This window comes from Falco naumanni, chromosome 9 (assembly GCF_017639655.2).
Source record: "Falco naumanni isolate bFalNau1 chromosome 9, bFalNau1.pat, whole genome shotgun sequence".
In the NCBI taxonomy this organism is placed as follows: domain Eukaryota; kingdom Metazoa; phylum Chordata; class Aves; order Falconiformes; family Falconidae; genus Falco; species Falco naumanni.
In genome coordinates, this window is record NC_054062.1 from 4,161,539 (window position 1) to 4,180,223 (window position 18,685).

At 60.3% G+C, this 18,685-nt stretch overlaps 1 protein-coding gene across 2 annotated transcripts in view; it reads left to right on the plus strand.

Moving 5' to 3' along the window:
- Nucleotides 1–9,828: 9,828 nt before the first annotated feature.
- The window catches only part of LOC121093908 (protein Niban 2-like), a 31,434-nt gene continuing 22,577 nt past the window's right edge, over nucleotides 9,829–18,685 (plus strand). The window contains exon 1 of one of the 2 annotated variants that reach the window (XM_040606858.1): nucleotides 9,829–10,035. In XM_040606858.1, coding sequence (XP_040462792.1) covers nucleotides 9,981–10,035 — 55 coding nt within the window. In that variant the 5' untranslated portion in view covers nucleotides 9,829–9,980. Of the gene's footprint in view, nucleotides 10,036–17,866; nucleotides 17,981–18,685 lie in introns of those variants that run through there. The other variant, XM_040606859.1, reaches the window with a different exon arrangement.

Genomic DNA, 18,685 nt, shown 5'->3' on the forward strand with positions numbered 1-18,685 from the left:
TGCCTTCCCCATCTCCCCATCAATCTTCCCAGTGAGGCCGAGCATCACTTGTCTGTAGGCAAAACAGCACGTGTACAGAGCCACTGGTGAACCGGGACCAGGACCCATCTGCTGGGGTCCCCGCCATGTCCCCCCTCTCTGCCCTCAGGGACACTCGGCTCCCCAGCAGCCAGTTGGTTCTCACATCCATTACACCTGGCAGAAAAAAAAAAAACCAGAGTAACACTTGCTTCGTTCAAAAAATCAGCAACCATATGCTGAGCACCCCAATGTGCCGGCAGAGGCAGGGTGCCAGGCTTGGGGGGGGGCTTTTGGGGGTGAGCGCTGGGTGGGCAGGGACAGAAACGTCCCGCAGATGCTGGGGTGGGGAGTGGGCTGCCTGTGGGAAGGATGCTTTGGTGTTGCCTTCCTGACAGAATGGGCTCAGCCCCGTCGGATCTGGGGAGCCCACGTCCTGATGCCCAGGAGCCTGCTGGCTTTGGGGCTGGGGGCCTGGAGGCTGGTTCCCACTCAAAGGCATTTGCTGGGGTGCAAAATACCTCGGGCTGGTGGGTCCCCCAGGCAGGGACCATGGGCTGCTGGCCACAGGCCATAGACCTTGGGGACCACCAGGAGCCATTCTCTGCAAGGGGCTTCAGGTCATCAGCTGGAGCCATGCAGCCTGGACCCCCCCAGCACAGCAGAGCCACCATGTGCAGGTAAGGGAAGGGGACCAGCATTTCTTCATCCGCCCTTTCCACCACAGGGCTGAGAAGGAACATCGGGGGGGAGGGGAGGGGTGGTGGCTGCTCCCCTTGCTCCACCCTGTGCTGGTTTGGTCCAGGTGATGTGAATGGGGGTGACCGGGTCTGGCAGCTGGGAACTCTGCAGGGAGCAGCGGCTGTTGGCATGGGATTGAACCCTGCCTAAATAACGGGGGGAGCTCAGAGGCAAGATGAGGGACTGGTCTCTGGTCAAGAAATTGGAGGGAGCTGGCTGAAACTGGTTTTCCTGCAAGACAAGTTTGAGGATGTCTGCGGCACCGAGGTGGGGTTGATGTAGGAGAAGCTTTCCCAAGCAGCCCCGGGGCCTCATCCTGATTCCTCCTTGCTGGTCCTCTCCTAAGGCATCTGGACTGGGAGGCCTTGCTCTGGGCTTTTTCAGCCCCAAAAGTTCAGTTGAAAACTGTTGAGATGTGGGAAATAAGTTTAACTGGGAAAAATGGGGACGTCCCACAGTCTCCTGAGTCCTGAGGCTTGGGGGAAACACCAGCAGCTCCTGCTGCCCCCTGCCCACCTTCCCCGGGGACCAGGCAGTCCCCAGAAGCACTGGGGGGCTCAGGGGCACTCACAGGGCAGTGGGGGAAGAGTGTGAGCGTATCCCTGGGCCCTCCGATTCCCCTGGCTAGCAGGCAGGGTGAGTCTCTGCAAAACTGTGTGAGCCCCGAGGCTGTCCTCTCCTCCAGAGCCCCAGAGAGGTGGACTCCCCCCCCGGGCTTCATCCCGCTGGGGGATGCATCCATCCTCAGGGGGGTGTGAAACAGGCAGGCTGCTTCCACCCCACCCTCAGTGCAGGCAGGGACAAATTGGTGACCATGAAATGACTCACCTGGGGCCAGGAATGCGTCCCAAGTGAAGGTGGCTGCAGGGATAGGGAGGGCACAGCCTCACCCGTTGCTTTGTCCCCATGCGCTGCCTGGGGTGAAGCTGCTCAGGGTTAATCATCTCCAGGCGTCCAGTGTTTTCACTGGAGGCAGTGAGGGGTGATGGCTGAGCAGAGGTACCTTGCTGCAGGTGCAAGTGGGGCTCAGGCTCTGTGCTTTGGGTTTTCCCACTGTTTCCAGCTGTTCATCATTGTTCAGACATAGGAGGGTTTTCTCCTTTCCCTGGTGCAAATGCCAGAGTGGTGGCTGCAGTGACCCAGCACCAGGATTTGCATGAAGCGACGCCACGTCCCTGCCCAGGGTTTAGAAGCGGAGTGGAACCTACAGGTCAGAAAACCACTCTTCGCGGTATCCCACAGCAAAGAGCAGAGCCAGGGCCGCATCCTGGCCTGACTGCCGCTGGGAATAGCCACCAGTGCCAAAGGGGCTGAGACCATCGTTCCCATGTTTATTGGTGTCCAGTGCCCATCAACGTGGGCTCCTCAGGAAAGCTGGGCAGCTGGCAGAACCCCCAGCCTCTCCAGAGTCCCTGCAGAAGCCTGCAAGCAGCTGGAGGGGCTGGGGAGGCATTGCCTGTGCCCCATGCCATGCCCATGCCCCATTCCCATCCTCATGCCCTATATCCCATGCCTGTGTCCTGTGCCCATGCCTTGTGCACACACAAACATGCCCCATGCTGTGCCAGTGTCCATGCCCATACTCAGTGGTCATCCCGGTGGCCATGCTGGTGCCAGTACCCCATGTCCATGCCAGTGCTGGTGCCTAAGCCCATGCCTACATCCATGCCAGAGCCCGTTCCCACACCCCTTGCCCATGTTGGTGCTGCTGCCTGAGGCAGATAGGCTGTCTGCCATGCCCATGCCGTGCTGGTGCCCGTGCCTGTTCCCATGCTCCATGCCAGTGCCTGTGCCCGTGCCCATACCTGTTCTCACGTCCTATACCAGTGCCTGTTCCCACGCCTCACGCCACTGCCAGTGCCCAAGCCATATTCCCACTCCCATGCCCTGTGTCCTGTGCCCATGCCTTGTACACACAAGCATGCCCCACGCTGGTGCTGGTGCCCATGCCCACACCCTGTGGTCACCCTGGTGCCCATGCTGGTGCCAGTACCCCATGCCCATACCAGTTCTGGTGTCCACACCTACAGCCATGCCAGTGCCAGTGCCTGTTCCCACACCCCTTGCCCATGTTAGTGCCGCTGCCCGAGGCAGGCAGGCTGTCTGCCATGCCCCTGTCGTGCTGGTGCCTGTGCCTATGCTCATGCCCCTACCAGCTCTCACACCCTGTGCCAGTGCCAGTGCCCATGCCTGTTCCCACGCCATACCCATGCCATACTCACGCCATACCCATGTCATACCCGTGCCATACCCATGCACATGCCATGCCCATGCTGTACGCAAGCCATACTCGTGCCATATTCATACCTATGCCATACCCATGCTATACCCATACCCATACCCACTCCCATGCCCATGCCATACCCATACCCATGCCCATGCCATACCCACACCCATGCCATACCCACACCCATGCCATACCCATACCCATGCCCATGCCATACCCATACCTGTGCCCATGCCATACCCACACCCATGCCATACGCATACCCACACCCATGCCATACCCATACCTACACCCATGCCCATGCCATACCCACACCTATGCCATACCCATACCTACACCCATGCCATACCCATACCCATGCCCATGCCCATGCCATACCCACACCCATGCCATACTCATACCTGTGCCCATGCCATACCCACACCCATGCCATACCCATACCCATGCCCATGCCATACCCACACCCATGCCATACTCATACCTGTGCCCATGCCATACCCATACCTATGCCCATGCCATACCCACACCCATGCCATACCCATACCCATGCCATACCCATACCCACACCCATGCCATACCCATACCCATGCCCATGCCATACCCATACCCATGCCCATGCCATACCCATACCTGTGCCCGTGCCATACCCACACCCATGCCATACGCATACCCACACCCATGCCATACCCATACCTACACCCATGCCATACCCATACCTGTGCCCATGCCATACCCATACCCATACCCATGCCCATGCCATACCCACACCCATGCCATACCCATACCCATGCCCATGCCATACCCACACCCATGCCATACCCATACCCATACCCATGCCCATGCCATACCCACACCCATGCCATACTCACACCTGTGCCCATGCCATACCCACACCCATGCCATACCCATACCTATGCCCATGCCATACCCATGCCCATGCCATACCCACACCCATGCCATACTCATACCTGTGCCCATGCCATACCCACACCCATGCCATACTCATACCTGTGCCCATGCCATACGCACGCCCGTGCCGCTGCCAGTGCTGGTGCCGAGGCAGCCAGGCTGTCGCACCCTCCGCCTGGTTGGCGGCGACCAGTTATCCCAGTCCCGACCAGCAGAGGGGAATGGTGATCCGCATGAGCCACCCGCCTCCACCCGTGCCCTGGGCAGCCCCGGGGGCTGCGGTCCCTGGGCCCGTCGCCCGCTCCCTGCAGCGCGGCGCTCGCAGGCGCGGTGGGTGGGTGCTCACCCACGGGGTGTGTGAGTGGGGGTGAACGTCCCGAGCACCCCCCGACCTCTGTGCTACCTGCCACAGCCCCGTGGGACTGGCTTGTGGTTTTTTGCAGGGTCCCAGTTTCTCCCCGGCCAGGGCCAGGCCTGGAGCTGGTCCTCTCCATCCCTCTGCGCAGAACCAGGCTGGAGCTGGGGCTGGAGGTTATTGATCCTGCCCTGCCCCGGCTCTGGCCCTGATTCAGCAAAAGCCGGGGTCGTGGCAGGCCTGATTCAGCACTGCTTAGTCACCCTGTTATCTCAGAGCGCTGCTCCGGCACAGCAAATCCCCCTGGAGTCGGTGGAACTGAGGGTGCAACAACCCATGGGGCCCATCCCCGGAGCCACGAGCACTGCACTGCTGCTCTGCAGGGCTACGCAGAGTTGCCCTTGTCTTTATCAGCAGAAGGAAGTTTTACTGCTGCAATTATACAGCTGTTAATTGCACCAAGACCACTGCTCAAAGGTGAGCAGCCCCCTGCGCTCAAGGACACGTTCACACTCTTGTTTGACAGGGGTGCTTTTCCCTCCTGCCCAACCTTGGCTTGCTCAGACCCTGTGCCACAGCAGAGTCCCTTACCAGGGACATGTCTTATTCACCTCCGAGGCCTTAGGGGTGACCCCAGGTGGGTTTGCATGTGGCTGTCCCCCCGTGGATAGGGACCTGAGCCTTGGCTGCCAGCACCACCAAAGAAATGCATGCAGCTCTATTTGCAAAGGACAGCCTGAAACCCCCCAGGCTGCACGTCCTGCCTGCAAGCACCTCCAGGCTCTTCCCCCAAAGCGATCAGGTTTCCCGGTGATCTGGCTGAGGTGGAAACAGATCCTGGCCCCAGGGTCAATGAAAGTGAAAGGAAAACTGCTGATTGCTCCTTATGCCAGAGAAAGGGAAATAAATATTTACTGGGCTGAAAGCCTTATCCTGCAATGTACTCCTGTGTTCCCTGGTTGCAGGAATTCAGCAGGTCCTGGAGGTGGTAAGGGATGGGGAACAGCCTGTTCTGGGTGCTCTGCAGGTGCACTGACCACCTTTGCTGCTAAGAGGTCAGATTTTACACCGTGATAATGACTGCGTGGGAAATCCAAAGGGAGCAAGGCAGGGGTGATCCTCCCCATGGGTACCGAACCCAGGGGGATCAGCCGAAGGGGCAGGGAGCTGAGCATGCTGACTCTGGCAGGCTTAGTTTGACTTCTGTAAACACAAAAGTGTCCCAAACAATCAACTTCTTTTTTTTTTTTTTTTTTTTTTTTTTAAATGCTCCCTCACGGACATGGATTGGGGCATCAGGATCGTCCAGCTGTGTTGGGTCCCTGGGAAGGTGAAGGAGAGGTCTGGAGTACTTTGCTCATCATGGTGGACTTCTACACCAGCCTCAGGCTTCACGGGTGCTTTGAGGGCTTTGCCGATTCAGGGACTACCTCAGATCGCTGCTGCCATCACCGTGGTCCCGGGCAGCTGCCTGAAACCATGACAGTGTTTGTTTTCCCAGGCTTATTTTCACAGGGAAATCCTTCATTTCGAAGCTAGGGTAATTCAGCCAGCTCCAGGCAGATAAGCACTATTTCCATCTGCTCTGTGAGATGTAATTAGCTGGGATGATTAGACTTTATCACAGTGTAATTTTTTAAAACTCTGTATTTCCACAGTCTCTAACTGGAGGGATGTCTGTGCTGGGTCCGCTCATGGCCTGGGCACGTGGGCAGACACGGGGCCGGGCTTGATAAACCCATTTAAGCATCATCTGTGGTGCAGGAGCCGCTGTGTTTGGTTTCCTTCTGCTCAGGGCTGCAGAGGGCTCCTGAACTCAGCAGGGCTCAGCTCCAGCCTCAGCGGCAGCAGCAGCAGCACACAGAGCAGGTGCCTCTGCTGAGGGATGTGGGGAAGGAGCGTGGGATGATGTCCCAGCCGGCGGACAGGCGCTGCTGCCTGTCATCATGCCAAAGGAGCGAGCCACCCTCGCACACAGCCAGTGCAGAAGGGATGAATTTAAAGGTGTCCTGGGGGAGGATGGGGCTGGGGGGGTGGCAGGAAAGCACTGGGGCACTGGGGGGCTTGCACCCCTTGCCCAGCTATGGCAGGACAGGCTCAACACTTGAGCAGGGCTTTGCCCCATGCTACTCCCAGAAACTGGCAGTAATAGAGGAAGGACAAACCATCCCCATTCCCATCCCTGTCCCCACCCCATCCTTGTCCCCATCCTCCTCAGGCACCCAGTGGGGCAGCAGGGACAGAGCAAATCCCCACCAAGACTGCATAGGGACAATCTCTGCACATGGCCACGTGGGAATACATCGAGAAGTGCTCAGCGTGATGCCGCAGCTGAGCTTTGAGCTTCCAAACGCCTCCTATTATAACAGAACCCTTAAGATAACTCCTTTTCTTTCCCCCTCACAAGCTTTAGCAGCTGAGCCTGTCTCTGCCACCAGCCAGTGTGTGGCAAAAGCCCAGCGCTGCATCACCACCCAGCACCAGCGGTGCCGGAGTGGCGTGCCCATCTTCAGGTGGTTTTTCAAGCCCCAGAAATGGCCTCTGTGTCTGTGCTGTAGCCTCCAGTCTCTGTTGACATGCTATTTCTGCATGCCACAAATATAACCTTTCTGTTTGCAAATCAACAATATCAATGGCCTCTATTTTTTACCTTTTCATTGGTTGCTTTAGCTTTTTATTTAAGAAATACATCAGTGGGCAAAAGAGGTGGGTAATGGCTCAGTATGTAGTGCTCCAGTGCTTATGTGGATGGATTTTTCAAAAATAAGGGGTTTATACCACTTTCTTGGCCTATTTAGCAGGACTCTGTGCGCACTGCCTAAATCCTATTCCATACATTGCTTCTTTTAAAGGAATGAAGCTTGGTTTATAATAATGGAGTTATTACTGTGGGTAGACATCGACATTTTTTTTCGATTTGAGGGAGGTGGATGCATTTTCCCCACCTTTCAAATACCATCACCCCACTAAGGCAGACTTTCAAATTAATTCAGAGCCAGACTCCTCGGGGATCAGTGATGGGGAAAGTGTTTAAAAGTCTCCAGTGGAACAATTTTCTGTTGGAAATGAGATTTCACTGTAGCTAAATTTCCCACGAGATTCCCTTGATTTCAACAGCATTTTGGCCAAGCAAACAAACTGCAAACAAACCCACTGCTAAGGGTAAAGCCTTCTTACAAGGCATGACAAAGAAAAAAAGGCAAATATTTCAGCTTTGGAATCATTTTCCCTTTTAAATGTCTTGTGGGGGTAAAAACTGTGATAAGATGGAAAGGGCTGATGCATGGTGGGCATCCTCGGGGGGTGAGCCCAGCCCAGGGGACACCCCAGCCCCCCTTGCTCCCACGGGTGCTGGGGAAGGTGCAGGGTGGCATCTGGGTGTGAATTATGTCCTGATGTTCTTTGGCATCGTGTTGAGTGTTTGGCTTTAGCAGAGCTCAGCCTGGCGTGGGAGTACCTGTAAGCCTCCCCACTCAGGAGGATGCTTAGCCCCAGGGTGGCAGCATCCCGGCACGGTGGGAGGGAAGGAGCCCCTGGCTCCCCCTGGGTGTGCTGGGTGGGTGCTGGGTGCCATTTCAGGGCAGGAGTGGTGGCAGCTGGCAGGGAGAGGTGCAAGCAGCCTCCTGTCCCACTCCCCAGCCCAGCAGCTTGCGGCCGGCTGCAAAGAGCTATTTCAGGCAGGATAAACAGGATGCCTCGCTCCAGGCTGGCCACCTCCACTCTCCGCTCCTGCCGCCGGGTAAACAGTCCAGCCCAGGAAAAGACTCGCAGCCTCCAAGCCGTTTCCATGCCGGCTGGCCTGGACCTGGCCAAGCAACCTGGCCGTGGCTAAGCCCTGCCAAGCCCAGGCTCTCAGTGGTCTGGAAGCATCCAGGGACCAGAGCAAGCCCAAGGCATGGATCCACCTCGGTAGCTACTCCCTGGAGCTGCCAACTGGGAACAGCCTGAACTTTCTGGCCACACCACCACGTCCTCCCCCTTCCTCCTCCTCTTCCTCCCTTGGTCACAGCCCGGCTGCTGGCTGTGCCCAGGGGTCTGGGAAGGATGCAGGCAAGGCCTTTCCTCCAGCCGGATCGCCGGATCCTGCCCAGGCAGCGCGTGGAGGATCCTGCGAGGGCTGTTTCCGCATGTTGCTCTCGGGAGAGCAAGAGCAGAGGAAGGAGGAGCTTTCCCACCGCTTCCTCCAGCTCCCCAGCCCCCGCGGCTTCCCTCCCCGGTGGGGCAGCCCCGGCGTGGGAGCTCACCCACCTCCCCGCAGCGCTCCGGGGAGCCGGCCGGGTGACCTTCAGCTCCGACGCAGGGTGTGCCAGTGGATTTTGGCTGGATCGGTGGAGCGTTACTGGTTCCAGTATCCCACTTTGTGCCCTCCAGCTCCCCAGCTGGTTGGTGCGGGGGATGCCAGCCCCCACCCCAGGCGAGTGGAGCCAAACAGCTCTTGGTCCAAAATCTATGGAATGTGTTTTAAGGCAACTTGAGTTTTTCCATCCCATTCCCTCGCAGGACGTGGGCTGCCCAGAGGCTGGGGAGGGAGGCCCCCTGCCTGCCACCCCCCCACCCCCCACCCCCACCCCCGGCCCCACTCCGGCTCCCAGGGCCACCATCCACCTTGGCGCTGGGGAGTGCAGGGCTGCAGGGAGCAGGAGCACGCAGGGTCGGCGATGGCCAGGTGAAGCGATGTCAGGAGGGTCCGCAACAGCCGGGTGAAGGGCTGTCAGGAGTAGGGGAGGCTGGTGCCGGGACTGAGCTGGTTTGGCTGGTGCCAGCAGCCACGGGCTGGCTGGGGACCCGCGGGCGCAGCCATGGGGGGGCTGAGGTGCTCCCTGGCACCCAGACCCGGGGGGCACAGCCTGGTGGGGGGGTGCAGCCTGGTGGGGGGTGCAGCTGCCCTCCTTGGGCCTCCCCCGGCAGTGTCAGGGCAGCTAATTACAGCGAGGGGACAGGCAATGGGACACAGGCCTGTACACACACAAACACACGCTTTTTTATACACACACTTGTACACACACCCCACATACAATCACATACACACCCACACAGACATATCACATGTGCACACACACTCGTGCACACACACACACTCACACACGTGCACACACACACTCACACCCCATCACACCCCCCTCAATTGTGCATACATACCCACACCCACTCACACTGACACACATACTTGCACTCACATGCATGCACTCACACTCACACTCACACATATTCACATACACTCACACGCATGCACACCCACTCACACTCACACGCATGCACACCCACTCACACACTCACTGACACCCATATTCACATACTCACACACACGCATGCACACACACTCACATACACACACGTACACACACTTACACACATACTCACACCCACACTCACATGCTCATACTCACACACACACACGCAGGCACTCACACTCACACACACTCACACACACGCAGGCACTCACACTCACACGTACACACACTCACACACGCAGGCACTCACACTCACTCCCACCTCACACCCCCGCACACACACTCCCCCCCCGGCGCGGCGCTCCCCGGGCGCTGACGCGGCCGGGGCGGTGCGGGGGGAGGGGCCGGGGGGGGCCGGCGGAGCCGGGGCTGCCATGGGGCGCCGCGCTGCCTGACCGCCCCGGGCGCTGCCTTCCTCCTCCTCCTCTCCTCCTCCTCCTCCACCTCCTCCTCCTCCTCTCCTCCTCCCGCCGCCCGGCCCGGCCCGGCTCCGCTCGCCATGGGAGATGTGGTCTCCACGCACCTGGACGAGGGTCGCCGCCAGCACATCGCGGGTGAGCCCCCGGCGCGCTGCCCCCTCCCCCTGCCCCAGCCGGGCTGTCCCCATCCCTCGCCGCACTCCGGGGTGGGGGGCGGGTTGGGCACACACCCTCCCCGTGTTCCCGGGACCCCCCCGCCTGCTCTGCCTCTTTCTCCTGGACTTTAAACTTTTTTTTTTTTTTTCCCCCACCACGTTGCAGTTTCTCTGTGTTTTTGCCTGTCCCCTTGGCTGGGCACAGCCCGGGGGTGGGGGTGGGGGGGGTACCCGAGGTGCCTGTCTGCCTCCCAAATGAAAGGCTGGGTTGTGCCGGGGGTGTTTGTGTTGGCTCCGAGGAGCGGGGAGCGTGTTCGTGTGCTGAGCTTCCCCGGGCGGTGGGGAGGGAAGGGGGGAGCTGGGCTCCGGGGGGATGCTGGCAACCTGGGTCCTGTGCAGGGAAGCCGCTGTCAGCGGGGGGTACCGAGGGAAGCCCCCCCAGGGGCTCTGGGGTGGGAGTAAGGACTGGCTGCACCCCTGGAGTCTCACTGGGATGCTTCAAGCCTGCCCTGGCACGGGCGGGACGCTCAGCCCCCCCCTGCCGCAGTGGGACGGGGCAGGGTGACAATGTGGTTATTGAGAGCCCGGCTGTCCCGGGGTGTCGGCAGCGCCTGTGCCCCCGGCGGGGTGTCTGCTCAGGGCTGGCTGGGAATCGCCGAACGTGGGATTATGGCTCTGGACAGGCAGGGGTTTGTGTGAGCCAGGGCTGGGGGGGCGGCAGGGCTGCTAATTGGTGCCTGCGGGGACTCGCGTGACCCCTGTAAGTGGGGTCACCCCTCTGGCAGGGTGCTGTGCCCCCCCCCCCCAAGCCACCTTGCGTCACTTGTGATGCGGGCGCTCTGCTCCCCGGGGCTTCCAAGCAGGCAGGACTCGACCTCTGAGCCCTTTCGTGTGCCGGCTTCGGTTTCAGCCCCCCAGGCTGAAAAATCCACCTCTCCGGGGGGTTAAACAACCCCCCCGCGAAGCCGCACCTAGCTGGGTGGCACGGAGGAGTGTGCTGGCTTCGTGCTGGACCTTGTGCGCCTTGCAGAGGGCTCAAGGGGCGCCAGGGTTTTGGAGGTGGCTCTGCTGTATCTTTCCTCCATCTCCACCATAAAGCCACTGGAGCAGCTCGAAAGTCCTTTTCCCCAAGGACTTTGGGGAAAAAGCGGCTGCGGGTCCGGCGCTGATGGTGCTGCTGCCGTGGTACCGGCACACGGGCTCCATGTCTTGCAGCGTGTGGTGGAGCCCATCTGCCTTGCCAGGCCCCGCCGTCCTGGCCCGGCTGGCAGGAATGCTTACGTGGTATGCGGCTCAGCAGGACGCCAGCAGGTTTCCGAGCTTTGAAGGAAAGCTTGTAACATGCTGTGGGGTTTTCGTGTTGCGTAGTTAAAAGCTCGCCGCCGCCGATCCGGGAGGTTGCACCAACTTGGGTCTGCACGCGGCTGCTCACCGCAGCACCTTCGGGTCCGAAGCACATCCCGAATCTCCCTTTAACTTGCTGGTTCTCCGTGCAGAGAGAGCTCCCCGGCCAAGCCCTGTGATCTTAATCCTGAAGAATAACAAGGAAAAGCCTGGCTGGGTTTCCTATGCAGGAATCTGTCTCTGCTGGGCCAGAAATTGGGTGTGTGCGAGGCCAGGCTGGATGGCTGCATGCTGGCAGGAGCCGAGCTGTTACACCAGGGGGGTTTCAGCCCATGCCTAGGGGGTTCCGGGGTCTGCAGATGAGTTTTCATGGTGAAAATAGGATTCCTATGAGACAGGATTACGGAGACTGTGCTGGTATGTGTCCTGTGCCATGCTGCAGCTCTGAAGGTTCAGGGTGAGGATGGTGGGGGACCCACACCTGTACTGGGACACCTCCCTGGGAGACGCTGGAGCCCACTGGGTTCAGTACGCACCTCTCCGCTTTCCGCCCGGGCTCCTCGATGGGTGAAAAGCCCCTGGAGCTGGGAGGGGCCGTAACCCAACAGGCAAGGCACGACTTGCTGTCAGGCATGCAAAGCAACGTGGCGGGGAAAACTCCAGGTTTTCCTGCTTAGCGCGGCCTGTTCTCTGCTGCTGCTTCTCCTGCCGGCACCCAGGGAACGATCTATCCTCTCTCCAAGAAACTTTTCCCGGTTGTCCTCCCAACTCTGGGGAGTTTGGAGTGGCTTCCCAGGGTGATGTGACTCCTAATTGCAGCAGGGACAGGAGCCCCCTGGGCTTGGTGATGCTCCCCATGGTTGCAGCCCCCTTACAGTGGCAGAACTGTGCTGGCTGGGCACACAGCAAGCCCTGGGGCTGTGGGGAGATGGTGAGAGCCTGGGCCAGATCTTCCCCCATGCTGGGAGTGGAGCTCTGAGCACTGCAAGTGCCTTAAAGGCAGGAGGGAGGTGGCAAAAAGCCTTCCTGTGCCATGCACAGTGCAGTCCCCTCTGTGCTGGGACCTCTGCCATCAAAGCCGTGCTGCGACGGTCCCATGCCCTGTCCCAGCCCACGCAGCAGTGGCTGCAGTGAAGCTGATGCCAACACCTCCTGGAGGTTATGAGCCACAGGCGCGTGATTTGTGTGTTGGTGGCCCAGGACCAGGGTCTTTCCTCCCACCGGTGGTGCTGGTGGGGCTGGACTGCTCTCCTGCTGCCTGAGCAGGCCTGCAGGCAGTGTCCCTGCCAGCACTGACGATTCTCTGCTGCGCTAGGGCTGGCAGGGCAGCCCAGGGGGTGTGATCTACACTGGGGTGGTTTTCAGGCGGTGCTGCCTGCAGCTCCTGCATCCCTTTCTCCAGGGTCTCTATGACCTGTAAATGCTTTCTTTTGTCGCCTAGCTTTGGATGTCATCCTGGACTGAGTCACCCAGCTTGTTTGTCAACACACTTCAGCTGCCCTCCTCCTCCTCTTCCTCCCAAATGTGAGTTGGGAGTTGCTTCTGACCTGCTTTGTAGGCTGGAGCAGGGCTGGCTCCTCTTCTTGTGCAAGGATGCCCAGTACAGGCACCATCACCTGGGGACATGAGGGTGGTAGGCATGGGGTGTCCTGCCAGGGCTCCCAGGAAAGCCAGGATGTCACGGGGTGTCTTGGGTTTTTGCACAGTGTCCCCTCATGTCCAAGGCAATAGCGCCTTCAGCACAGGACTCCATGAAGCTCTTTCCTCCTGCTGGAATAATTCCTTCCCTAGCGCGTCCCAGCCCCATGGACCACTTCTCCAGGAGGGTGAGGTGGAGTGTGGTTGGCAGGAGCTGGGTAGCTTTGCTCCATGGGGCTGGTGGTCCCAGGCACCTGGCGGGTGAGAGAGCCCAGGGGTGCAGCAGGAGCTGCTGGGTGCCTCTGTGGCCAGAGGGATGTGGAGGTGGGTGGCAGTGCAGGGAGGGTCCCCAGGATCTCACACCTTGTTCTGGTATCTCCAGGGAGTCGCCAACCTGTTAATTACTGAGTAAACTAGCTGTTAATTTGGGGTGGGACTTCTACAGACACCTGCCCACACAACAATGGCAGAGGTGACACTGAGCTTCACCCCTGGTGCTGGGACCCGGAGCCTTTCTGCTCCAACAAGCCTTATTGGGCATCAGTGGCTGCGTATCTGCAATGCCACCGAGGAGCATCCCACTGCTGGAAGGCTGAGTGTGGGCAGGAGAGGCTGCGGGTCAGGTCCGGAGGTGCCCAGCAAACATGGAAAGGCGCCTGGCTGCTGTGTGCCACAGGGGGAAAGTTACTGGCAGTGGGAAGAGGTTTGCATGGCTTCCTTAAGCGTGATGCTCGTTTCCTAGCCTTGACCACAGATCAGTTCCAGCCAGGGCGGGAGGTGGTGGCTGCTGGTGATGTGCTCTGTGGTTGGTCTCGAGGCTGACACCCTCACCCTGCCCTGGGAGGGGTCCAATGCAGGGAGGCTCTGAGGGATCGGTGCTGTAATGTGCTGGAGATGTGAAGTGGTTTCTCCTAATGAAGTGTGTGTCTTCTTTCATTGTGAAATAAATAACTCCCCTGGCATGTCAGGGCTCCCTGCCAGCGGGGAAGGGCTGGTTCTGGCAAGCCAGGGCTTACCTGCAGCCGTCATGTCAGGGCACGGGGCTCGCTCGGAGCCAGCGTGTTGGGGCAGGGGACATCACTGGCTTCGGGGGCCTCTTGTGCCGGTGGCCTTCCCACGTGGGCAGGAGGCAGGAGCCCTCCTGGCCCTGCCTGTGCTCAGCCCTGAGGCAGCGCCTGCCTCCCCTCCCAGGGGTCTTTCCCTGCCTCCCCCAGCCTTGCCTTGAGCAGGCTGGGACACGCATGGAGGGCATCCCTGCTCTGCCTGGGAGCAGGAGGGCTGGGGACAGGAGCAGCACAGCTGGCATCATGGCCGAGAGCTCTCCTTGGCCCTTGGGTCAGCCCAGGGAGAGACAAGCACCCCGCAGACCAGGACCCCTCTGCCACTGCAGTATCGGACACCCCTAAACCCATTGAAGCGACCCAGCGAAGGAAGCACAGCCAAGAGCTGGAGTTCCCCAAGCCTTTGCCTCCCTCCTGCCCTCAGGTCGCTGCAGAGGCTGGCTCGGAGCCCAGGGAGGCTTGGCGCCTCTTGGCACGCCACTGCAGCTCTATCCCACCCTCCTGGGGACTGACGGGCTCCCGTCCCTCTGCCTGAGCCCCACAGCAGGTTGCAACAAGCCGCTGGCTCCCACCCATGGCTCTGCCACAGCCACAGTGCTGCTGGTCCGGCCCTGTGCTAGGAACAGAAAAGGTGCCACGTGGGCTTGGAGACAGTCACCGAAATAGCCACCGACAGAGCCCAGGGTTAGACAGCCCTGGTCCATGAGGATGCAATGGGTGGTGGATCTCATGGACAAACCAGGCAGAAGTCTGGTCCAGCCCATGGGGAAGGAGCAGTGTGGGACCCACCCGTCCCATTTCTATCCCTGTTACAGCATCCTGTGACCAGGCTTTATTTCACAACCCAGCCGGCAGTGGCCCTGCCCGTGCTCCCAACGAGTGGGGAGATGGGGGGAAGCTGGGAAGCTGTCTGCTCACAGGATGGGGCTCTTGCCGTCCACACTCCCAGGACCCTGGGCTCAGCATGTCTTGGAGCTTTTCAGTAGGCAGGAGGGCTGGAGGGATCCAGGGATCCTTATCCACACGGAAGCTTGCCGGGGTGCAGTCTGCAGGCAGGCCAGCACCAGCTCTCCAGCGCAAGGCTGAGCACCCGCACAGGACCGAGGTCTGGTCCCACTGCCCAGTCTGCAGAAGGCATCGCTGCAGCACCCAGAGCCCAAGTGGTGCCCAGCCATGAGATCCCCAGGCAGCAGCTGTGCCCCCTCGCCAGCCCTGAGCCCTGCCCCATGCCTGGATGTGCCCACGCCAGCTCTATGGAGAGCCCGGTGCCAGGGGGGGCTGGGAGGGGAGGAAGGGGCCGAGCAGAGCTGCTCGTTGCAAACAGACTTCCTCCCAGCCTCCTGGACCAGAGGAGGAGGAAGGAGTAAAACTCCACCTTTTCCCCTTTTTCAAAGGGAAAGGGCAGTAGCGTTCTGTGCAGGTCCTTGCTTTGGCTGGTGCCCTTCTCCGTGCCCTCCTGCCCTTCTCCATACCTTTGTGCCCTTCCCTGGCAGGGATCTGTTCGTGCCTGCAGCCAGGCTCCCAGCCCTCCTCCTGGGGTCTTGGACCCCTCTGCTGTGGGAGTCCCCAGGGTGGGCTGTCCCCATGCAGCAGGGATGGATGGGATGCTCTGCCCTGGTGCTGGCAGAGGACCTGGAGCAGGACCTCCTTCCCCTCCTGCTATGCTAGTAGTTTCTGCGGGGCAAAGAACACTTGTCCTGGCTTCCCCTCTCTGCCAGCTCTGCTCAGTGCTAGGCGTGATGCCCCTTTGGGGGTTTCCCTGCATGAAGGGATGTTCCCCAAAGTGGGGGTGGCCTCAGTGCTGCTGCGTGGGGCAGGAGAGCAGGGCTGCCAGCCCCCAGGCACACGAAATGGTGGTGGCTCAGCCATGGGAAGCATTCTGAGTCCCTTCCTCTGATCCCAACGCATGCAGGGCATCATCTGAGACCAGGACAGAACCTTGCCTTGGGAGCATTCCTGCTTGGGAGAACATCCCTGCCTTTCCTCTCCCTAGGAGCTGCTTTGCTCTGCTGGCTGCTGCCCACCCTCCCGCAGCAAGGGAGCTGGTGATGCTCCGTGCTGCTGGGCACTGGCTGCCAGCCCCATGGGGCAGGTGCCCACCAGCCTGGGTTGTCCATGCTTCACCAGGGGCTGTGGTGCTTCTGGAGCATCCTCGGCTGTGGGAGACACAGCTCGTGGCCACCTTTGGCCAGGACATCACCCTCTGTGGGCAGGAGGGAGTAGGTGTTGGGGGCATGGGGTGGGATGGGCACTGTGAGGCAGGGCGAGACCCTCTGTCCTGCCCTGGCCTTGTAGAGGAGCCGGGCACAGGAACCTCCCTGGCAGCAGGGGCTGCAGCAGAGCTTGAACAGGCTCAGGGTTGTTTTGTTCAAATACCTCTTTTTTTTTTTTTTTTTTCTTTTCTTTTTTTTTTGGATGTACATAAAAGTCTTTGTTTGGTCTCCTCCCGTGGTATTGGATTGGGTTTCCCACTGGCACTGGCCAGCTCAGCAGAGGGAGAGTGTGCCAGGTTCAGGTTCTCTCCCTAGGGCTGGGCACGGCAGGGGCACAAGGGGGCTGGCTGCTTGTCCCCTGCTGAGCACAGAAGCATTTGCTGGGACATCCCAGAGCCAGGACCACTCAGTCCCTGCTGTCCCTGGCACCTGGAGCATGAGAGACCATGAGATGCCCAAGTCTGATCTGGCCCCTTTGCCTTGGGGATTCCTCTTTACCTTGGGACCCCCCTGGTCTTGCAGCTCCCAGGTGCCATGGGTGCCCAAAGGATGCTGGCACGGCACCCTGCAGTGGCACTGCCTGCTTTGACTCAGCCGTGGTGCAGGTTGCACCATGCCGGAGCAGATGCAACGCTGCTGGGCTGGTGCCAGTGGATGAGCAGTGCCTTATCTGGGGAGGGGTGATGCTGAGTCCCACTCTACTGTGGGGCAGCACCCGCTATGGGGTGAGCACCAAAGGGTTGGCAGCTCCTCTCAGGCCTGGCCAGGTGGTGGTGGGATCCTGGGGGACAAGGGACATGCAGGGTGATATGACTACAGCCTGGATGAGGGCAGTGGGTCCTGGTCCAGCACAGGGTTTGGCAGGTGGTATCCATCTTGAGTCAAGGTGCTCCATGGGGATGCTTCGTCTCCCCACAGCCACCTCCCTGCCTGTGGGATGTATCCTGACTGTCCTGTGAGTGCATTCACCTCTTCTGGTAGGTTTGAACCTGGGTCCCAGGTGGGTGGCACTTTGGGCTGGGTTTCCTGCTGGGGTACCTGTGTGGGCAGCTGCGCCCCTTGGCTTTGGAGCATCACCCCTGGAGGCAAGGCTGCTCAAAGGGCAAGGGACAGGGCAGGAGGGTCTTGCCTGGATCAGGCAGGGTTGGGTGGGCAGGAGGGGTCTGCCCCCATCCCTCAGAGGCTGTTTGGGTAGGGAGGTTCAGGGCAGACATCTTGCACTGGGCTCAGTCCAGCCCCAACCAGCTTCTCGGAGACGTTCAAAGGCGCTGAACGCTGTTTGTTATTCACATGCACATTCCTCGCACGCAGTCCCACAGCAGCCTTGTTCCTGGGGAGCAGCGGGAGACCGGCATCCACACTGCAGGAAAACACCCGCCAGCACGTAGCTGGACGCTAATCCCTCGTCCGCTGGGCTGGATGCGGCCCCAAGCCACAGGAGCGGGGCTGATGCAGGAGGCTGAGCCTGTGCTTTGTGGCTGGGATTGGGGAGCAGGAGCAGCGGGTGAAGGCTGTCTGAAGCATGGTCGAGAGCGCCGTTGGGGTGTTTTGGCTGTTCCTAGGCCGGGGAGCTGCCGCTGAGTGTGCTGCTTCGTTTTGGGCCCCACGGATTTCGTGGTCTGCGTTAGATCCTCCTGCGGCCGCGCTGGGCACGGCTCTGCTGCGGCAGGTTTGTTTGCTCTGGGCTGGGAGGGGAGCAGCGTTGTGCAACCGCCGGGGCTGGGCGCGGTGCTGGGAGACGGGGTGGGTGCTGCCACGCTGGGGCTGCACCCCCCGAGCATCCCCGGGGCCGTCCCCAGGGACACAGTTGGGATGGGGGACGCCGCAGGGTGCTGGGTGCTGGCGCAGGGTGCACCTTGCAGGCGGCGAAGCAGAGAGCCGTGTCCCCGACGGGTGCCCCAGCCTTGAGCTGGCACTACGGGCGCTTCTGACTCATCTGGGGCAGGCCATGTGCGGCAAAGGCAGGGCGGGAGAGGATGAACCGGTTCAGGCCTGGGCCCATCTGGTTTCTCCGAGGCTCCGCTGCCTCATCCCTTCCTGCTGCTCAGCCTCCGTCCTGCCCACTCGTCCCCACAATGGCATGAGTCAGAGGGCAGCCGGCCGCCCCGCACGTCCCCGGCGCTACTGGCCGTGGAGCTGCACGGGGCTGCTGCCGGCGGGGGTGGCAGGATGTGTCCCCTAGCCACCCGGACCGGGCTTCTGAGCTGATCTGTAGCTGAAAATATTCCCGATGGATTTTGAAGTGGTGCTGGAGCCAGGCTGTGATGGCCGTCCTGCCGGGGCCCCCAGTGCTGTGCCCGGGGTGCAGGCATCAGGGGAGTGCACGGAGTGCTGCAGCAGTTTCCATTCCTGGTTGGTTCCAGATAAGCTCCGT